Below are 22115 nucleotides of genomic sequence, written 5' to 3' on the forward strand. Positions count from 1 at the left end.
AGTCCACATGCATTTTTTTGTGTTATTAACAGAGTGTTTTTTAAATTGTCTATGAAAGGATTGATAATGTTTGCAAAGTATTTACAAATTACATAATCATGTTTTTTTTTTATCCAAAACTGATGCAAAATATAATATTTTTATATATTAGCAATTTTCAGTATAAATTGATTGATTAATTGGTGTATAATGCCACTTTTCGCACTATGACGCTAGTTTGTGACGGTAAATTTTTATTGCTGGTGTGCCCAGATACCAACCTTTGCCCCACCTATGATAGTAGAGGGGCATTATATTTTCTGGTCTGTGCATCCTTCCGTCCATCTGTTCCTTCGTCTGTCCGTCCGTTAGTCCCGCTTCAGGTTAAAGTTTTTGGTCAAGGTAGTTTTTGATGAAGCTGGGGTCCAATCAACTTGAAACTTAGTACACATGTTCCTTATGATATTATCTTTCTAATTTTACAGCCAAATTAGACTTTTGACCCCAGTTTCACAGTCCACTGAACATAGAAAATGAAAGTGTGAGTTTCAGGTTAAAGTTTTTGGTCAAGGTAGTTTTTGATGAAGCTGAAGTCCAATCAACTTGAAACTTAGTACACATGTTCCTTATGATATGGTCTTTCTAATTTTAAAGCCAGATTAGACTTTTGACCCTAATTCCACAGTCCATTGAACATAGAAAATGAAAGTGCAAGTTTCAGGTTAAAGTTTTTGGTCAAGGTAGTTTTTGATAAAGTTAAAGTCCAATCAACTTGAAACTTAATCTTTTAATGCCAAATTAGATTTTTTAGCTCACCTGGCTCGAAGGGCCAAGTGAGCTTTTCCCATCACTTTGCGTCCGGCGTCCGTCGTCTGTCCTCCGTCGTCCGGCGTCTTTAATTTTTACAAAAATCTTCTCCTCTGAAACTACTGGGCCAAATTGAACAAAACTTGGCCACAATCATCATTGGGATATCTAGTTTAAAAAATGTGTGGCGTGACCCGGTCAACCAACCAAGATGGCCGCCACGGCTAAAAATAGAACATAGGGGTAAAATGCAGTTTTTGGCTTATAACTCAAAAACCAAAGCATTTAGAGGAAATCTGACATGGGGTTAATATGTTTATCAGGTCAAGATCTATCTGCCCTGAAATTTTCAGATGAATCGGTCAACCCGTTGTTGGGTTGCTGCCCCTGAATTGGTCATTTTGAGGAAATTTTGCTGTTTTTGGTTATTATCTTGAATATTATCATAGATAGAGATAAACTGTTACAGCAATAATGTTCGGCAAAGTTAGATTTACAAATAAGTCAACATGACCGAAATGGTCAGTTGACCCCTTTAGGAGTTATCGCCCTTTATAGTCAATTTTTAACCATTTTTCATAAATATAAGTAATCTTTTACAAAAATCTTCTCCTCTGAAACTACTGGGCCAAATTAATCCAAACTTGGCCACAATCATCTTTGGGGTATCTAGTTTAAAAAATGTGTGGCGTGACCCGGTCAACCAACCAAGATGGCCACCACGGCTAAAAATAGAACATAGGGGTAAAATGTGGCTTATAACTCAAAAACCAAAACATTTAGAGGAAATCTTAAATGGAGTAAAAATGTTTATCAGGTCAAGATCTATCTGCCCTGAAATTTTCAGATGAATCGGTCAACCTGTTGTTGGGTTGCTGCCCCTGAATTGGTAATTTTGAGGAAATTTTGCTGTTTTTGGTTATTATCTTGAATATTATTATAGATAGAGATAAACTGTAAACAGCAATAATGTTCATCAAAGTAAGATTTACAAATAAGTCAACATGACCGAAATGGTCAATTGACCCCTTTAGGAGTTATTGCCCTTTATAGTCAATTTTTAACCATTTTTCGTAAATCTTAGTTATCTTTTACAAAAATCTTCTCCTCTGAAACTATTGGGCCAAATTAATTCAAACTTGGCCACAATCATCTTTGAGGTACCTTGTTTGAAAAATGTGTCCGATGACCTGGCCATCCAACCAAGATGGCCACCATGGCTAAAAATAGAACAGGGGTAACATGTAGTTTTTTGCTTATAACTCTGAAACCCAAATCTTTTAGAGGAAATCTGACAAGGAGTTAAATTGTTAATCAAGTCAATATATATCTGCCCTGAAATATTCAAATGAATTTGACATTCGGTTGTTGGGTTGCAGCCCTCCAATTGGTAATTTTTAAAGAAATTTTGCTGTTTTTGGTTATTATCTTGAATACTATTATAGATAGCGATAAACTGTAAACAAGCGATAAACTGTAAACAGCGATAATGTTCATCAAAGTAAGATCTACAAATAAGTCCACATGACCTAAATGGTCAATTGACCCCTTAAGGAGTTATTGCCCTTTATAGTCAATTTTTAACAATTTTCATTAATTTGGTAAATTTATGTAAATTTTTACCAAATATTTTTCTCTGTTACTAATGGGCAAAGTTCATTATAGATATAATTGTAAGAAGCAAGAATGTTCAGTAAAGTAAGAACTTCAAACACATCACCATCACCAGAATACAATTTTGTCATGAATCCATTTGTGTCCTTTGTTTAATATGCACATAGACCAAGGTGAGCGACACAGGCTCTTTAGAGCCTCTAGTTACCAAATTTCATGGTCCATTGAACATGGAAAATGATAATGCGAGTGGGGCATCTATGTACTTTGGACACATTCTTGTTTTTATTTTTAATTATTATAAAATTCTTACTGTTTTTCAGTTGATTTTGTCAGTGCACCTTTTGTAATGGACAAAATACAATTATATGAAGGGTATGAAGATCCAACAAACTTCTTTAGATCTAGTGTAAGATCTATGTTGGTAAGTCAATACAGTGTTTTCATACATGTGTCATCCTTGTTGTATGATCGATATGTCAGAATTATTATGTGCTTCATAGGCGGATCCAGGGGGGGCCCGGGGGGCCGAGCCCCCCTTTCGTGGGAAAAATTTGGTTGATTATATAGGGAATCACTGAAGCATGACTGGAGAGGGCCCCCCTTAGGTCAGTCAGAGGACCCCCCCTTGGGAAAAGTTCTAGATCCTCCACTGTTAACTTCTACTTCCATGACTTCTACCACTAAGTGACCACCGTCATTAGGTTGACTATCCTGTCACTGTATACATCGTTTATCGTAGATCATATAACATATAGAAAAACAAACGATACAGGGAATCCATCAATAACACAAGATCACTACATGTAATAACAGTAAAAAAAACAAGAAAAAAAATAAAAAAAATAAAAAGGAAATTAGGAACAGAACTTTTAATTTATTGCTTTTCTCCATCTCAAAGTCACAGTGAGGTTTTCAACACAGAGAAAGAAATCTCACCCCACTGCAAGTTTAAGATGCCACTAGCACCTTCATGAGTGAAATTCTATGCAAATGATGGATAGACTTCACCAAAAAGATAGCCATCTAGATGTCATAACGCTGTTTATTCTGTAGTTGTGTAATATGTTTGTTTTGTGCGAATAAAAGGAAATGCTGGATATACATCATTGGAACAGCAACCAAATGACACAGAAAAACTTAAGACATATAAATATCAACAAATAAGTAAGAACAGTCAAACAGTGTCTAAAAAATGTCAAGCTGACAATCAACATAGTGTCTTAAAATTGAGAATGGAAATGGGGAATGTGCCAAAGAGACAACAACCTGACCATAGAAAAAAAAAACAACAGCAGAAGGTCACCAACAGGTCTTCAATGTAGCGAGAAATTCCCGCACCCGGAGGCGTCCTTCAGCTGGCCCCTAAACAAATATATACTAGTTCAGTGATAATGAACGCCATACTAATTTCCAAATTGTACTCAAGAAACTTAAATTAAAATAATACAAGACTAACAAAGGCCAGAGGCTCCTGACTTGGGACAGACGCAAAAATGCGGCGGGGTTAACTGCTTGTGAATGATCTTATTTAAATTATTAAGCTATATAAGATAATTATATAGATAAAATAATATGAATAAAATTAACTGTATTTTTTATGTAAATATAAAAAAGAAGATGTGGTATGATTGCCAATGAGACAACTCTCCACAAGAGACCATATTACACAGAAATTAACGACTATATGTCATTGTACGCAATTCAACAATGAGCAAAACACATACGTCATAGTCCGCTATAAAATTTACTTTCATTCAGCTAGACTTGAAAACTGATCAAGACAAGAGATCCAGAGAAATATTCCAATAAATCTGGTTAAAGAACATAAAAGAAACCAAATCAATAGTCAACAAAAAATAACATGATAACCAAGATACTAAATTTTTAGCAATACCAACCTATCAAAAACTTTGAGTGCACTTGGGTGCTTTTAAAGAGTGAGCAATATTTTGCTCCGCTAGCATTTTAAATTATGTTGTTCGTGTCATTTAAAAAAAATAAAAAAATATAGAACCAAACCAAGCCAATCAAAGCAAACAAAAGGAACAATATTTGACAAGCTTTTACATAAGCTACAGAGGAATTGATGTTGACACATGATCAATGTTGTGTTTTCAATACTCTAAGTAAAGTCTGATACTATCACATTATTATTATTTTTCATATTATAATTTCAATTAATTTTATAAACAGGTCCATCATATTTTGATAAATTTGGACATCAGAGACAAAAGTGACAAGGAAAGGAAAGTCCTACAGATTAGAGGTAATATAGAATATATTTGATAATAGACATGTTTATATTAAACCTGAATTAAGTCAATATAACGTTTTTCAAAATAAAATTGTTTTTTTAAGAAAAAAATACTTTTAATACTAAGTGTAGTTTTAAAACAGAGTTATGTGCAATTAATAATTTAACACATTTTTGTGTGATAAAACCTTTCCCTATAGAATCACCTGGCCTTGAGTCATAAAACTTTGCTCAGTGCTCGGATCTCGGAGCACAAAAATCATGCCGAAAACATGAAATGCAACATTTTGATTGGTTGATTTTGGAGTACAAGTACAAAAAACTGACTAGAAGGTTTTATGACTTTAAGGCCTGGTGTTTACCTTTCACTTTGATTTTTTTCAAAGTACTGTTCAGTAGTCTTTCATTATATTACTGACTTTTAACTCCCAACAATGTCATTTTTCGACAGGTTACCTTCTATTCAGTAGGACATTCTGGTACTCAGTCAAGTATGAGCAACCAAAAGTAGTAAAACAAACATATAATCAGTGCAATTTGTGAAGAATGTTCCTTCCAAAAATTTACCAATTATTAGCCTGTTTTTACTTCAAATGGAAGTTTTTAACAACTTTGACTGGCTATACAGCCCTTGCATGGTCAGTCCTGATTTTAGTCCTTTAAGTTGCTTTTTTAATACTGGATTGAGTACCAGCATGTCCTACATAAAAGATGCTAACCAGTTGAAAAAAGTTTAAACTTTAGTGTCCTGATTCTAGGGAAAGGTTTCATTTCTTTCAAAATAATAGCACAGAGTCTTTACTAACAAACATTTACTTCAGTCAAAAACAGAGGGAAAAAAATCACCATTCCGGTAAAATACTAATCTACTTATAAATGGAATTTAAAATCATTAACTTTATTTTCTGTCTTTCTTATACAAGTCATATGCAAAGTAGTTCTAAAATTTTCAATTAAAATAGCAATATAGAGAGGGGATAGGACCTTTATCGGGACTCCGGGATCGGGCGTTTTTAAGCTCGGGATTTCAGGATTGACCCTTTCAGGATCCGGGAATTCTTTTTTGCGAATTTGGGGACCTCAGGATTTTGTGTTTTTAAGCCCAGGATTTCGGGATTTCGTTTTTTCAAGCCCGGGATTTCGGGATCAGGACCCCTCCTATCCCCCCTCAATATAACATTAAAGATAGATCAGCAACTTGTATAGACTCTTTCACTGCTAATACCAGCTTCAAATGAATTTAATGACAATAAGAACTGAAAAAATACTTAGCTTGTACTAAGGTTAGGATATTTTCTTGATGGCATTAGAGTTTTCTTTTATTATCCTTAGTTGTATCAGTGGTTTATAGCAATTGTATGTTACCAAATTAAAATTTTGTTGCTAAGAACTTTAGAATGTATTTATAAAAAGTGCTGACTATGCTCAAACATATCAGGGATTCTTGATTTACACTTTGTACAGGGATTGTTTCAAGAAAAATTCAGTATTATTAATTTTACTGAAAAGATGAAAAACAGTTAAAAAGGTATAATACTCTTTAAATTTTCATTTGTCTTTTTCACTTCCTGTCAATCAGAAAACGAGGAAAGTCCTAAAAAATCCAGCATTTTGCCCTTCACACTGCCTTGTTTTAAACCGGAGGAGCTTAGTGAGGATGACATTGAGGGGGACATCCATTTGACTGCCCTTGGTAAGAATAGGATGGCGGTAGATTATCTGTTGGTACTCTTAGGCTAGCTAGAATAATTCTTCAGTAGCAACATACACTCTCTGATATTTGGATCATGTATCAGGAATTCTCTTTCTTTGAATGTTGGTCTATTCCAAAGTAATCTGTTAGACGTCTTAGCTAGGATAATCCTTCAGTTAGAACAAATAATGGCATTCCCACCTTTTCACTATGTATTAGGAGCTCTTCTTTTAATTTAGTTCTCTTCCAAAGCAGTCTGTTACTCGTTTCAGCTAGAATATTTCTTCATTTTTAATACAACAAATACTCTCTGATCTCCTTTCTACTCTGAATGTATTAGAAGCTCTTCTTTGAATGTTGGTCTATACCAAAGCAACCTGTTTATCTTCTTATTAGAACATTTCTTCATTTGATACAACAAATACTCTCTGATCTTATATCCACTCTGAATGTATTATGAGCTCTTCTTTGAATTTTGTTCTCTTCCAGAGCAATCTATTAGACATCTTAGCTAGAATTTTTCTTCAGTATGTTAGAATCAACAATCTCTAATATTTCGAATATGTCTTAGAAGCTATCTTTTTGCAACTTATGTTCTATACCAGTACATTTAGCATCCAGTCTCTTTCCATTCTCTTAAACACGGAGATTAACTGAAAAAAACAGAAGATATTTGATTAAAACTAAAATTTAGTATCCACATATATACGATTTTTCCTCCATCCACGGAAATATATGAATCCACAGTATTTAAAATTAGGAATTTTTGTTTAATTATCAGAAAACAGCGCACGTAACAAGAGTTTACGTCAAGTTATTATAGATAACGATGATGAGGATTCTGATTTGAGAATCTTGGGTAAGAAAAGCACCTGTTACCCTTGCATATTACATAGTGTAGTCTCTCAAAAATATCTTTTCTATTGATATATTATTTACCATAAATATAGCAGTCCAGTATTTAGAAGATGGTGAAAGCATATTTTTGTCATTTATCCCAATAATAATTCTATTTCTAATATTTATATGTTGTCTTTTGGTGGTGGATTAGATATATTTATACCAAAAATTTTCATTAATGTCATTTCAATAATACTAGTTTATGTCTGATTGTGATACTAAAGTTTACATGTAATGAGCAGATATTACTTTTTTTTAACCCCAAAATGAACTGTTGCCCTTTTCAGGTTTACTAGCTAGAGATTGGACAGACCTCACTAATCAAACAATTTTTTTCTCAATTGCAAAAGTCAGTTTTATTTTGTAGACTGTAAAATTCTGAATTGTGGCAAATCAAGAATTACATGTTTTATATTTTTTTTCTTTTTACTCTTGCAGATTTTTCATTTACAGTACCGACTTTTCTTATTCACTTATATGAATTATCAAAAGAAGGTGATGAAATACATTGTAAATCTGTGGTTGTTGAGTTTACAATTTCATTATGTGTAGCTTTGAACATTTATTTATCTATTTATATCTTAAAGACAATTCTTGGCATTGAAGCAGGCGGTTTTCAAATACTGTTTTTGTATAGAAGTTACTTTTTTCTATTTTTCAAACGTGAATTTGGATTGGTAAAAACTAATCAAAGATATATACCATTACAGGTAAAAAGATACCAGGCTTCTTATTTGGTACGCCAGATGTGTGTTCCATCTTCATCAAACTTTTCAGAGGCTCTCAAATCAAAATAAGTGGAAGATGAAATAAAATAAGAATTTCAAGACCATTAAACGCAAAAATTCTGAAAAATACAGCTAAGGAATGCAATCTATACCTGTCCTGGGGGTAGAAAAACCTTAGTAAACTGTAGAAAAAAAAAAATTGATTTGCCATATTCACCATGTTCACTGATCGAGACAGAGAAATAATAATAAAACACCAATTAATGAAAAGCTTGCTCAAAGTTGAAAAAAAGAATACCCTCAAACCAATCCTATAAATAATTATTATGTTGGCAAATAACCCAGCAAAAAAGATATTAATGTTTTCAATCTACCATCTCATTTTTTAGCTCACCTGGCCCGAAGGGCCAAGTGAGCTATTCCTATCACTTTGCGTCCGGCGTCCGTCGTCCGTCGTCCGTCGTCCGTCGTCCGTCGTCCGTCGTCGTCGTCCGTCGTCGTTAACTTTTACAAAAATCTTCTCCTCTGAAACTACTGGGCCAAATCAAACCAAACTTGGCCACAATCATCATTGGGGTATCTAGTTTAAAAAATGTGTGGCGTGACCCGGTCAACCAACCAAGATGGCCGCCACGGCTAAAAATAGAACATAGGGGTAAAATGCAGTTTTTGGCCTATAACTCAAAAACCAAAGCATTTAGAGCAAATCTGACATGGGGTAAAAATGTTTATCAGGTCAAGATCTATCTGCCCTGAAATTTTCAGATGAATCGGTCAATCGGTTGTTGGGTTGCTGCCCCTGAATTGGTAATTTTGAGGAAATTTTGCTGTTTTTGGTTATTATCTTGAATATTATTATAGATAGAGATAAACTGTAAACAGCAATAATGTTCAGTAAAGTAAGATCTACAAATAAGTCAACATGACCAAAATGGTCAGTTGACCCGTTTAGGAGTTATTCCCCTTTATAGTCAATTTTAACCATTTTTCGTTAATTAAAGTAATCTTTTACAAAAATCTTCTCCTCTGAAACTACTGGGCCAAATTAATCCAGACTTGGCCACAATCATCTTTGGGGTATCTAGTTTAAAAAATGTGTGGCGTGACCTGGTCAACCAACCAAGATGGCCGCCACGGCTAAAAATAGAACAAAGGGGTAAAATGCAGTTTTTGGCTTATAACTCGAAAACCAAAGCATTTTGAGGAAATCTGACATGGAATAAAAATGTTTATCAGGTCAAGATCTATCTGCCCTGAAATTTTCAGATGAATTGGTCAATCGGTTGTTGGGTTGCTGCCCCTGAATTGGTAATTTTGAGGAAATTTTGCTGTTTTTGGTTATTATCTTGAATATTATTATAGATAGAGATAAACTGTAACCAGCAATAATGTTCAGCAAAGTAAGATCTACAAATAAGTCAACATGACCAAAATGGTCAGTTGACCCGTTTAGGAGTTATTGCCCTTTATAGTCAATTTTTAACCATTTTTCGTAAATTAAAGTAATCTTTTACAAAAATCTTCTCCTCTGAAACTACTGGGCCAAATTAATCCAAACTTGGCCACAATCATCTTTGGGGTATCTAGTTTAAAAAATGTGTGGCGTGACCTGGTCAACCAACCAAGATGGCCACCAGCGCTAAAAATAGAACATAGGGGTAAAATGCAGTTTTTGGCTTATAACTCAAAAACCAAAGCATTTTGAGGAAATCTGACATGGGATAAAAATGTTTATCAGGTCAAGATCTATCTGCCCTGAAATTTTCAGATGAATTGGTCAATCGGTTGTTGGGTTGCTGCCCCTGAATTGGTAATTTTGAGGAAATTTTGCTGTTTTTGGTTATTATCTTGAATATTATTATAGATAGAGATAAACTGTAAACAGCAATAATGTTCAACAAAGTAAGATCTACAAATAAGTCAACATGACCAAAATGGTCAGTTGACCCGTTTAGGAGTTATTGCCCTTTATAGTCAATTTTTAACCATTTTTCGTAAATTAAAGTAATCTTTTACAAAAATCTTCTCCTCTGAAACTACTGGGCCAAATTAATCCAAACTTGGCCACAATCATCTTTGGGGTATCTAGTTTAAAAAATGTGTGGCGTGACTTGGTCAACCAACCAAGATGGCCGCCACGGCTAAAAATAGAACATAGGGGTAAAATGCAGTTTTTGGCTTATAACTCAAAAACCAAAGCATTTTGAGGAAATCTGACATGGGATAAAAATGTTTATCAGGACAAGATCTATCTGCCCTAAAATTTTCAGATGAATCGGTCAATCGGTTGTTGAGTTGCTGCCCCTGAATTGGTAATTTTGAGGAAATTTTGCTGTTTTTGGTTATTATCTTGAATATTATTATAGATAGAGATAAACTGTAAACAGCAATAATGTTCAGTAAAGTAAGATCTACAAATAAGTCAACATGACCAAAATGGTCAGTTGACCCGTTTAGGAGTTATTGCCCTTTATAGTCAATTTTTAACCATTTTTCGTTAATTAAAGTAATCTTTTACAAAAATCTTCTCCTCTGAAACTACTGGGCCAAATTAATCCAAACTTGGCCACAATCATCTTTGGGGTATCTAGTTTAAAAAATGTGTGGCGTGACCTGGTCAACCAACCAAGATGGCCGCCACGGCTAAAAATAGAACAAAGGGGTGAAATGCAGTTTTTGGCTTATAACTATGAAACCAAAGCATCTAGAGCAAATCTGACAAGAAGTTAAATTGTTAATCAAGTCAATATCTATCTGCCCTGAATTTTTCAGATGAATTGGACAACTGGTTATTGGGTTGCTGCCCTCCAATTGGTAATTTTTAAAGAAATTTTGCCGTTTTTGGTTATCTTGAATACTATTATAGATAGCGATAAACTGTAAACAGCAATAATGTTCAGCAAAGTAAGATCTACAAATAAGTCAACATGACCTAAATGGTCAATTGACCCCTTAAGGAGTTATTGCCCTTTATAGTCAATTTTTAACAATTTTCATTAATTTGGTAAATGTATGTAAATTTTTACCAAATATAGTTCTCTGTTACTAATGGGCAAAGTTCATTATAGATATAATTGTAAGAAGCAAAATCGTTCAGTAAAGTAAGAACTTCAAACACATCACCATCACCAAAATACAATTTTGTCATGAATCCATTTGTGTCCTTTGTTTAATATGCACATAGACCAAGGTGAGCGACACAGGCTCTTTAGAGCCTCTAGTTCAGACATTTGATCCTGTAGAAGACATTACTAAGTTGTTATACTTGTGTTTCATCAGTTTGTTTAGTTTCTGAACAATAAAATATATTTAAACTAGACATTTGGTGCAGATATATTCATTTTTCAACCCTAAATCACTTTTTTCTGAAAATTCCTTTTTTTTAAAAACATAATTCTATTTGAAAATGGTTTTAAATGTGTTTCATATAATGAGGTCAACGGTCAAAATTTAACAATCCCCAAATTTTGCCAACGACATTGAGTGCACAAATCTTCTGATGTAATTACCATATATGCTTTTACATTGACCTATGTAGCCTGTAGCTTATGGTTAATTTCTCATGAAAGCTATAGAACGGGTTTTAAAGGGGTTCTTTCTCATAAGGAGTCAAGGACAGATATAGAATTTATTAGCTTGCTTACTGATGTTCTTTGTTTGAGTCAGCTTTTTCTTACAATTGTGACTTTGTCAGCTCTTTTAATCATTATTGTAAACTGATAAAATTAGCATCATAAACATATTATTTATCAGGAGTTCCAACTTCTTATATAAACAATGATATACTGTAGTTTATAAGAATTTTATATGATATATAACATTATGAATCATTGACAAAAGACAATATTGTTATTCCTATAGTATACATGCTGTTGAAGGTTATCACTAGCAAAAATTAAATTACATATTTTATTTTTACTGAGGTAACAATATCATCTTTGCATTTTAATGTTGATAAAAAAAACATTTCATAAATTACTGAACTTACAAGTAGTTTTCTCTCAAAATTGTTTTTGAGAATGAAGTGAAAATGAAATTGAATTACTAAGGGTATATACTCGATATGGAGGTGCTCCTACTTACAGGAGGCTTATTCACAGAAGAAGAAGAAGACACTTTTTATTTTATCTTGATTTAAATAGTACAATCTGTTTATTGCTAGATGCTAGCATAAGAGTTTCTTCCTTTGCATGCTCCAGGGATGTTCATTTGAAAAATTTTGATCTTTATTAGTGTAGCAATTTTCAGAACTATTTTCTTTGGAAAAATATAGAAATGTGTTTTTAGAAGACCTCATCTGTTTTCTTCATTAAAATAATAAAAGGAGAAGGTACACTTTGGAGATAATTTTGATCTGTAAGTTAGATTTGTATGATAAACTATGATATTTAAAATCATGATTTTTGAAACATTTGTAGAGAGGATTTCAGTAAAATGTTAACATAAGCTGTGATATTTTGTACAGTTTCACTTTGACTCCTTTAAAATGACATGAAAAAGAAATTGTACAACAAACTGTACGTACTGTTGTAAACAAGGAAATATAATCTAAAATAAGTAATATTTTTCTTCTTTCATTTTAGGCTTACCTTACCTGTTAATGAAAGGTGTATACAAAGATGCCTTCCCTCTTCATGAAGAATCATCGAAAAGTAAATTTAAAGAAGAAAAGATGGAGTGCTTTAAGGAAGGAAGGCCTGAGGATGAAGAAGAAGAAGACTTGAAGATTGATCCCAGGAGAGATTTGGATGACACTTGGACTAAAGTCTATAAATTTCAGCCTTTGTGGAAGATCAGAAACTATTTTGGGGAAAAGATTGCTTTATACTTTGCTTGGACTGGTATGCTGACGTCAACGTTATGGATACCAACCATATTCGGCTTTTGCATTTTCTTGTATGGTTTAATAGCCAGGTATGCATGAACAGCTTAAATCACGACAAAATATAAAATGATTGAAAAAATATAACATGAATCACCAAAATATTGAACAGTACAACAAATCATACCAACTACCAACAACTGACTCTTGTCAAAATAGGAGCACAATCAAAAATCAAAAATGTATTATACATATAGCCTTCCTTGGTACAGGCACACACTTAATGGGGTTAAACCAGTTTAATATGAGTACAAACTACCTGTTGCCTAATTGTTTCTAGAATTGACTTTGTAAAAGTAAAAAAAACCACCCTAACTTGCACAAGTAAAAGTCACTAAAAGTCAGCTGATAATTTGGAAAGCAGTTACAAATGTAATTACTACAACTACAGGAACCTAGCTACTACACTAGTAAACCACAATCTCGATCTGAAACAGTCATTTTGATCTTATCAGCTCTTAATCACAGCCATTAGTTGAATTGAAGTTCAATTGTGGAAGCATTTAGTTTTCTGACATTACACAACAGATTGTACTTTTATTTTTTACCTTTGTAAAGAAGTCATGCAAATTATTTTATGTATCAGCTCTACACAAAAATTTAAATGCTGATATCTGAGAGACTAATAACTTGTGAACATCTTAATAGATATATAGCCCTTTTTATGCTCCCGCCGTAGTGGACGGGGGATTAAGGTTTACCCGTGTCCGTCCGTACGTACATCCTGAAATTGGTTTCTCTAACTTTACTTTGCCTCAACCAAATGTTATGAAACTTATACAAAATGCTTATTACCACAAAACTTGGATCAAGTTCAAATTTGGGTGGCATTATCTGTTTCCCATGGACTTATTCTCAATTTTTTTATTTTCAAATTCAAGGGTACAATATAAGGTAAAACATCCTACTTAAGAGGGGGTAGGAGAGGTGTCATCCTGAATTCCTGAAAAAATAAATGATGAATCCCCAATTCTGGAAAAAAAATAAAGTATTCTTTCTAGGATCCTGAAAAATTAATAATTAATTCCCAAGATAGATAAGTGCTAATCGCCAATTCCAGCAATAATAAAGCATAGTGATCTTTTGATAAATCAAACTGGTTTATACTTCTTGTAACAAAAAAGAAGGAGTTTATAATTACCTAACTATTGCCTTCATAATGTACATGTATTATGCCTTAGAATTATATACATTCAAAAATATTTGTCTTCTTTCTGACAGCCAGATCAATGAAACAACACCACTTGTGATCCCACTGAATGCTACAGCTTTAGAAGAGTAAGTAGACAAAATACTGTGGGTTATTTTTATTTTCGTGGGTACCAATTTTCGTGGATTGAGGAAAACTTGCATATTCGTGGATATTTAAATTCGAGGTTTTCGTAAAGTCTGCATACAATCCTTTAGAAAATTTATATTTCGTTGAACATTTTAATTCATGGTTCCCCTGTACCCACAAAATCCACGAAAGTTGGTATCCAACGAATATTAATGAATCAGGGTTGGCAAAGTATTACCCACCCGGGAATTCCCGGGCGGGAAAACCTGGGTTTTCCCGGGCTGGGCAATACTCCCAGAAATGGGTAATAGTGGGCATTACTGGGCAATATGATTTTTTAAGCTTATTTTAACACATAATAGTAAAGACTTGTTATAGTTTCATAGTATAACAGCTAAATATATACTTTTTATACAGATAACTATTGACAGTCATTTCTAGAAAATTCAATTTCATTCTCTTCTCTATTAATTTTATATGTAGGCAGAATACAAGATTTGAACATTTAAAGATACCTTTTAATTACTAAGTATTGTTTCAATAGTCCAAACTTTGAAAAATGCATTTTATTGCAGTGTTTAAGTGAATTGTTAATTTTAATTGTTATACATTCATATTGCTAAATAAACACCCTACAGGGTCATGCCATTAACACTTATAAAATTGAAAGGACTGATTATTGTTACATAAACAAATCTGTGTTCTAATCTGAATAATTACTTATTAATTAGTGACAGTACATATTCATTATTTAAATGTGATGTTTCTTTAATACATGTAATTGTTAATTCTTAATAGGAGCTATATTCATTTGAAAAAAATGATTTATTTGCTTTCCATTTACAGTTTGCCAGTCTAGACAAATGCTAAAGAAACAAAATAGGGTATAAATATTTTATTAAATGTATTGCATTTGTGTTTATCACTGAATCCTCTTTAAAATTCAGACCAATTTTTTATTACCCAGTATTGCCCAGTATTACCCACTAAAACCCAGTAAAACCCGGGTTTTCCCAGTATTTCCCACTGGGCTGGGCAATACTCATAAAACCCGGGTTTTTGCCAACCCTGTAATGAATCCACAGTACTATGGATTATTTTATTTTCTTTGGTACCAATTTTTGTAGATTGAGGAAAATTTTTGAATACTTAGATTCGTCTTCTTGACATATTCTATACACAAGCCTATAGAAAATTTCATTGAGTATTTGAAATTGTGATTCATCTATACCTACAAAATCCTAGAAAATTAGTGGCCCATGAATAATTATGAATCCACAGTAGTAAGAATGTTATACAACTGCTCTTTTATTATACAACATCTTTTCTATTTAAAATTTGAAAAATTCTTATTATATATATGCTGATTTCAATTATAGTCGCAGGAAAGACATTGATTTTAAGAGAAAGCTGTTTCAAATTGCATTGATTTTATTAGTAATGTAAAAAAAAAAGGTGTGAGTATAGGTTATTCGTCCCCTACTGACGAAGTCGAAGGGGACTTTAGGTTTGCACTCTGTCCGTCTGTCTGTCCATCTGTCTGTCTGTCTGTCCATCCGTCAGTCCAGCAAATCAGTTTTCCAGACTTTTTTTCTTCATGCTTGAAGATTTGATTTGATATTTAGTGTATTGTTTTATCATGACACGTTTCAGGTCAAGTTCGATTTTTAGATTTTAGCTTTTCTCCTTGTTCAGTTAAAGCCCTTTCCCTAGAATTAAATTTTTGATGAAATACTAATTAATTACTAGATTATTGTTCAAAGGAAAATAACTCATTTATTAAAATTTCCCTAGAATTAAATTTTTGATGAAATACTTATTAATTACTAGATTTCTGTTCAAAGGGAAATAACTCATTGTTTAAAAGATTTGTAAAAGACATTGTATTAAGATAAATGACATTTTGGATTTTTTTCCTTTTCTTTAGTAAATTGTTTGAAGAATTTAGTGGTAGGTTTCTAACCGGTAGGGGACTATGTATTGCCATGCAATACTCACAGAATTCTTGTTTAGACCTGTGTCTAAAAAAGTTTTGAAAAAATATTACAGAGGCAACTGAAGATATGCAATCAACTTCAACATAATTTCCACAAAAGACAAAAAAATTTAGACCAACATTTTTTTTTTATGGCCATGTAAGACGAAGTCTAAAATGGAATGGGTGAATGCACATTTTTCACTTTTTGCCTCATTATTCTCCTTCAGCTGAGCCATGCATGTGTCTGTAGTTATTAATTATCATTAGAATATGTATTCCAGTTATTGTTCTTTGACAAATGCTCAATTATATGTTCAATAAGACTACTATGGACTTGCAGTAAAATATTACATGCAAAATTGAATATGTGATTTAAGGTAGAGTAACTGTATATCACCTTCTTGGATAGTAAAATAGCAGTACATAATCTGTCTAGTTTTTTGCTTAAATCTGCAAATTTTGAGACAGATTGGCAATTAATTGGTAAGACTTCAAAATTATTAATTTATTGCTTTATTTAGACTGTTTTAACAAATACCAAATATTTGTTTTTGTTCAATTCAATTTTTCAACTTAGCCAGAGAAAGCAAGATCACTATTTATTTTCTTAAGGCATATTATAAAACCTATCTCATAGAGTTCTTTTTATTCACAAAATTTTTTTTTTATGCCCCATATATGGGCATTATGTTTTCTGGTCTGTGCCTCCTTCCGTCCGTCCGTTCGTTCGTCTGTTCGTTCTTCCGTCTGTCCGTTCGTCCCATTTCAGGTTAAAGTTTTTGGTCGAGGTAGTTTTTGATGAAGGTGAAGTCCGATCAACTTGAAACTTAGTAAACATGTTTCCTATGATATGATCTTTCTAATTTCAATGCCAAATTTGAGATTTTATCCCATTTTCACGGTCCACTGAACATAGAAAATGATAGTGCGGATGGAGGCATCCGTGTTCTTGGGACACATTCTTGTTTATGAATAATCTTGTAGCTTGAGCAAGGTGACTCTTACTTTTTTTTTTTAATTTTTGTAAAATCATGGTAGAATCTACATTTTGCGAAGTATAAGACAATTCTATCTAAGCAAATATATAGTGTCTATCCATCTTAGTTTAAATCACAGGGGTCTCTTGCTATATAAAGTTAAACACAGATGTGCCGCTGGTATGGGTCCCTTTTTAAAATATGTTAACTATATCAATGGGGTGCAATGTCCAGGAGGCAATATATAAATGGGTAAAAATTTGAATATCAAAGGGTCATAAATGTTCATTTTCTATTAAGATGTCTGTAAAAACTGTGCACTGATCTTTTATATGTGGTTAACATCAAAATAAGATATATCACATATTGTATTTTTGATATCTAGGAAATATATGAATGGTTTACAATTTTCGTATGAAATATATGTATCAGCATAATCAGTAGGGATTTTCGGAAAAATCAATATATGAATTCGAATGGGGGTGTTTTTCAAACCTCAGCCGGACGTCTGTACCCAAATTTGTTTGTTTAGATCCCCCCTCCCCTCCCAGTGGTTTAAATATAAAGAGTCTTCATCCTGTTACAATGTTTGTATTAATAAAATTGTCACATTTACAGTTTATTTTACCATGCTTAATTTAATGAAAATGAAAAAAAGAGTAAATGATTAGATATACATGTTTAATATGCATTTGTGTTTTAACAGATTACAGTTGAGAATGGACGATTTGCTCAATACAATCAAAAAAGCCTTTGACAATGATGTTACCCCGTTCTTTGCATTAATCATATGTCTTTGGGGTAAGTTGACAATTATGAGTGATGGATTATGGGTCGCCCTATAGTGATCAGTCGTCTGTCCGTAACAAATTGTGTCCGCTCTTTATCTAGAGAACCGTTATAATTTCATACTTTATACTTGACATGTATATTAACCAACACCTGAGGGTGTGTCATAATATTTGTTCAACTTCCTAGGTCAATGGTCAAGGTCAAGTTCACAACCCCATGTCCTATGGTAAAGGTTGTGTGCGCTCTATATCTTGAGAACCGTTATGATTTCAAAGTTTATACTTGACATGTATATTAACCAACACCAGATGGTGTGTCATAATGTATGTACAACTTCCTAGGTCAAAGGTCAAGGTCAAAAACTTTGGTTTCAGTTGACAACCCCATGTCTTATGGTAAAGATCGTGTTCACTTTATATCTTGAGAACCGTTATGATTTCAAAGTTTATACTTTACATGTATATTAACCAACACCAGAGGGTGTGTCATAATGTATGTACAACTTCCTAGGTCAAAGTTCAGAAAGTCGCAGAATGAGAGACATTTAGATTACAATATGGCGGTGGCAGCAGAGTCGTAAACTATTTGTATTTAGCTTCATACCTGGAGGTTTCATATTTTGTATACCGATGCCTTATTTTAGGAAGTTTCAGTCAGGCATATGTCCCTTGTCCTTGACCTCCACACCTCATTTTCATGATTCAGGGACTGCTTGAAAAAAGTTAAGTTTTTTTGTTTTGTAAATTTCTCACTTATGAGTAATAGGATAACCATATTTGGTATATGGGTTCCTTGCGAGGTCTACATGTCTGTGAGAAAGGGTTCACCATACCTTGACCTAATTTCATGGATCAGATATCAAGGTTAAAGTTACATGATGTACAGGAAAGCAAGGCCAAGGTCAGATAAACAAAGCCACCCAGTCTGGCTTGGTTTATCTGACCATGACCTAATTTTCATGTATCATTGATAATTTTAAGGTTATGTGAAACTTGTAGTAAAATTATATCTGAATATTGTGTATAGGACTATCAACATAAAATAAAGTATGAATAATAAAGCAGACGAAACATTCAGCATGTGCACTCTTGTTTTTTTTTCAAACACCATGACAGCAGTATATATAAATGAATCATCAGAGTCATTCATAAAGGGGTTACATACATTTTATCAATTTTGACTCTTCCAAATTTCTACCCAAATTATGACTAACTTAACTTTCCATTGATTATGATGTATAAAGAGGACAAATTGATTATGATGTATAAAGAGGACAAATTGATTATGATGTATAAAGAGGACAAATTGATTATGATGTATAAAGAGGACAAATTGATTATGATGTATAAAGAGGACAAATGATGTGAAGAACAAAAGATCTAGTTCAAAATCTTACAATAAAAAAAAAAAAAATGAAAAAAAACCCACCACTTGATTGAATCTTTTTGGCATTACTGAATGGCAAAACACAAACAAGTTATGCTATATAATGCTTAGTAGTACTTACAGCACTCATAAATTTTACTTTGATAGAAAGTTTGATAAACCTTTTGTCTTGCCTTGACAAAGAGGACTTTTTTATTAGATCATTTTAAAGGGAACCACGAGTGTTGTATCATGATCAGCATTTGGACTTTATATTTTCATGGAGATTATATGGCCTGCCCACACAGTCATGGTTCATTGAATTTGAAAATTTGGCGTTACAGTATATTTTAACATAAGCATTATACTATCAAAATTACTGACAAGCTTAACATATATCTGTGTCAACAGTTTATTTTACATTAATTAGACAGCAACAAGATGACAACCAAAAGAGGTCAATAGCTCTCTTTCATAATAGCCAGATAATTAGTTGTAAGATTTTAAATCTGCATATATATGAAACAGAAAACCTTGGAAGACACAATCTTTTGAAATGCACAAAGTAAACATGTACATAATTTCAATACAAGAAAGAAATAGATGTCTTGCTTCAAATTATAATTTTGAAAATTGATATTAATTTGCAAAAAAATATCAAACACAATGATTTAATGTACAACAGTAGTATAATTATGACATTTATGGTTAAGTCTATTAAGTCAAAACAAAAAATTTGAAGGGAAATTCCTATTTATATAACTATTTACTTTATAAAAAATATTTCCATTAAAGCTGAGTGTGAAGTGTCACTTGTAATGAATTACTGCAAGCGGAATAATTCTTGTCCAATAAATCCCTATAATTTTTATATATCTAAAATTCAGTAAAAGTTTTGACTGTTAAGATATCTATATGCCTGTTGTAAAAATGGTTTTTAATAATAAGTATAGTTCATTAACATTGCTATTTTTATAGGTACAGTTTTCTTAGAACTATGGAAGAGAACAAATGCAACTTTAGCTTATGAATGGGATGTAGATAATTTTGAAACAAATGAACCAGATCGACCTCAGTTTTATGGTTTAAAAGTAAAGTTAGATCCTATAACTTCAGAAGAAAATTGGGTTTATCCATTCAAGAGATTGATTTTGAAATACACAGGTTCTTCTATGGTTGTAATCTTCATGGTGAGTTTTTGTCTCGCTTGCGAGAAAGACGCAGAGTGAGACATAGGTATTAACTATCCGGCGGCGGTGGCATTTACTATTTGTATAAAGCTTTATATTTCAGAAGGTAGAAGACCTGGATGCTTCATACCTTGTATGCAGATACCTTATGTCACAAAGTTTCCGTCTGTCATATGTTCATTGTCCTTGACCTCATTTTCATGGTTCAGCAACTTCTTGAAAAAAAATTATAGTTTTTTTGTCATGTGAATTTCTCACTTATTATGAGTAATAGGATAACTATATTTGGTAAATGGGTTCCTTGCCACGTTTAAATGTCCGTCAGACAGGGTTCACCTGACCTCAACCTCATTTCATGGATCAGTGATCAAGGTTAAAGTTACATGATTAGGTCTGTTTCTCAGATACTATAAGCAGTAGGTCAGCTATATGTGATGTATGGAATGATTGTAAGGGGTACATGTCAGTCTGGCAGGTTTCATCTGACCGTGACCTCATTTTCATGGTTCATTGGTCAATGTAAGTTTTTGTGTTTTGGTCTGTTTTTCAAATACTATAAGCAATAGGTCAACTTTATTTGATGTATGGATTGATTGTAAGGTGTACATGTCTGTCTGGCAGGTATCATTAGTCCTTTACCTTATTTTCATGGTTCATTGGTCAATGTTAAGTTTCTGTAGTTTGGTCCTCTTCTCAGGTACAATAAGTAATTGATTAACTATATTTGGAGTATGTAATGATTGTAAGGTTTACATGTTTGTCTGGCAGGGTTTATATGACCTTCACCTCATTTTCATGGTTCATGTTCAATATTTAATTTTCCTGATTAAGTCTGTTTCTAAGATATTATAAGCAATAAATAGGTCAACTATATTTGATGCATATAATGATTGTAAGGTCATTTTCATGGTTCATTGGTCAAAGTTAAATTTCCTTGTTAAGTCTGTTTCTTAGATACTATAAGCAATAGGTTAACTATATTTGGTGCAAGGAATGATTGTAAGGTGAACATGTCTGTCTGTAATGTATCATCTGACCTTGACCTCATATTCATGGTTCATTGGTTAATGTTAAGTTTTCATGGTTTGGTTTGTTTCTTTGATACTTTAAGCAAAAGGACAACTATATCTGGTGTATGGAATGGTTGTGAGGTGTACATGTCTGTCTGCCAGGGTTTGTCTGACCTTGACTTTATTGTCATAGATTAATGATAATGTTAAGCTCATGTGATACTTGTAGTAAAATCTTTATTTTTAAGACTGTCAACATTAAATCAATCATGGTTAGTAAAGCAGGCAAGACATTTCAGCATGTGCACTCTTGTTTTATTTGGGATGCATGTTTCCTTTTGAAATCTATGTTAAATATCTGGATGGGAATACCCGGTACATGTTGATAAATATAAAAATAAGAAGATGTGGTATAATTACCAATGAGACAACTCTCCACCAGAGACCAAATAACATAGATGTTAACAAATATAGATCACCATACAGCCTTCAACAATGAGCAAAACTCATACCGCATAGTCAGCTATAAATAGCCAAGAGAAGACAAATGTAAAACAATTCAAATGAAAACTAATGGCCTGATTTATGTACAAATTAATGTACCAAAAACAAATATGATATACAGCAACAAATGACAACCACTGAATTACAGGCTCCTGACTTG

General features: G+C 32.8%; 1 protein-coding gene across 1 annotated transcript in view; it reads left to right on the top strand.

The window, feature by feature from the left end:
- LOC139486025 (anoctamin-7-like) overlaps positions 1–22115 on the top strand; it is an 80337-nt gene that overhangs the window by 14557 nt on the left and 43665 nt on the right. The window contains exons 5-11 of the mRNA XM_071270715.1: positions 2724–2824; positions 4597–4669; positions 7132–7209; positions 12562–12892; positions 14082–14138; positions 17801–17895; positions 20230–20441. Coding sequence (XP_071126816.1) covers positions 2724–2824; positions 4597–4669; positions 7132–7209; positions 12562–12892; positions 14082–14138; positions 17801–17895; positions 20230–20441 — 947 coding nt within the window. The remainder of the gene's footprint in view (positions 1–2723; positions 2825–4596; positions 4670–7131; positions 7210–12561; positions 12893–14081; positions 14139–17800; positions 17896–20229; positions 20442–22115) is intronic.

The sequence above is a fragment of the Mytilus edulis genome, chromosome 8, assembly GCF_963676685.1.
Source record: "Mytilus edulis chromosome 8, xbMytEdul2.2, whole genome shotgun sequence".
NCBI lineage: Eukaryota > Metazoa > Mollusca > Bivalvia > Mytilida > Mytilidae > Mytilus > Mytilus edulis.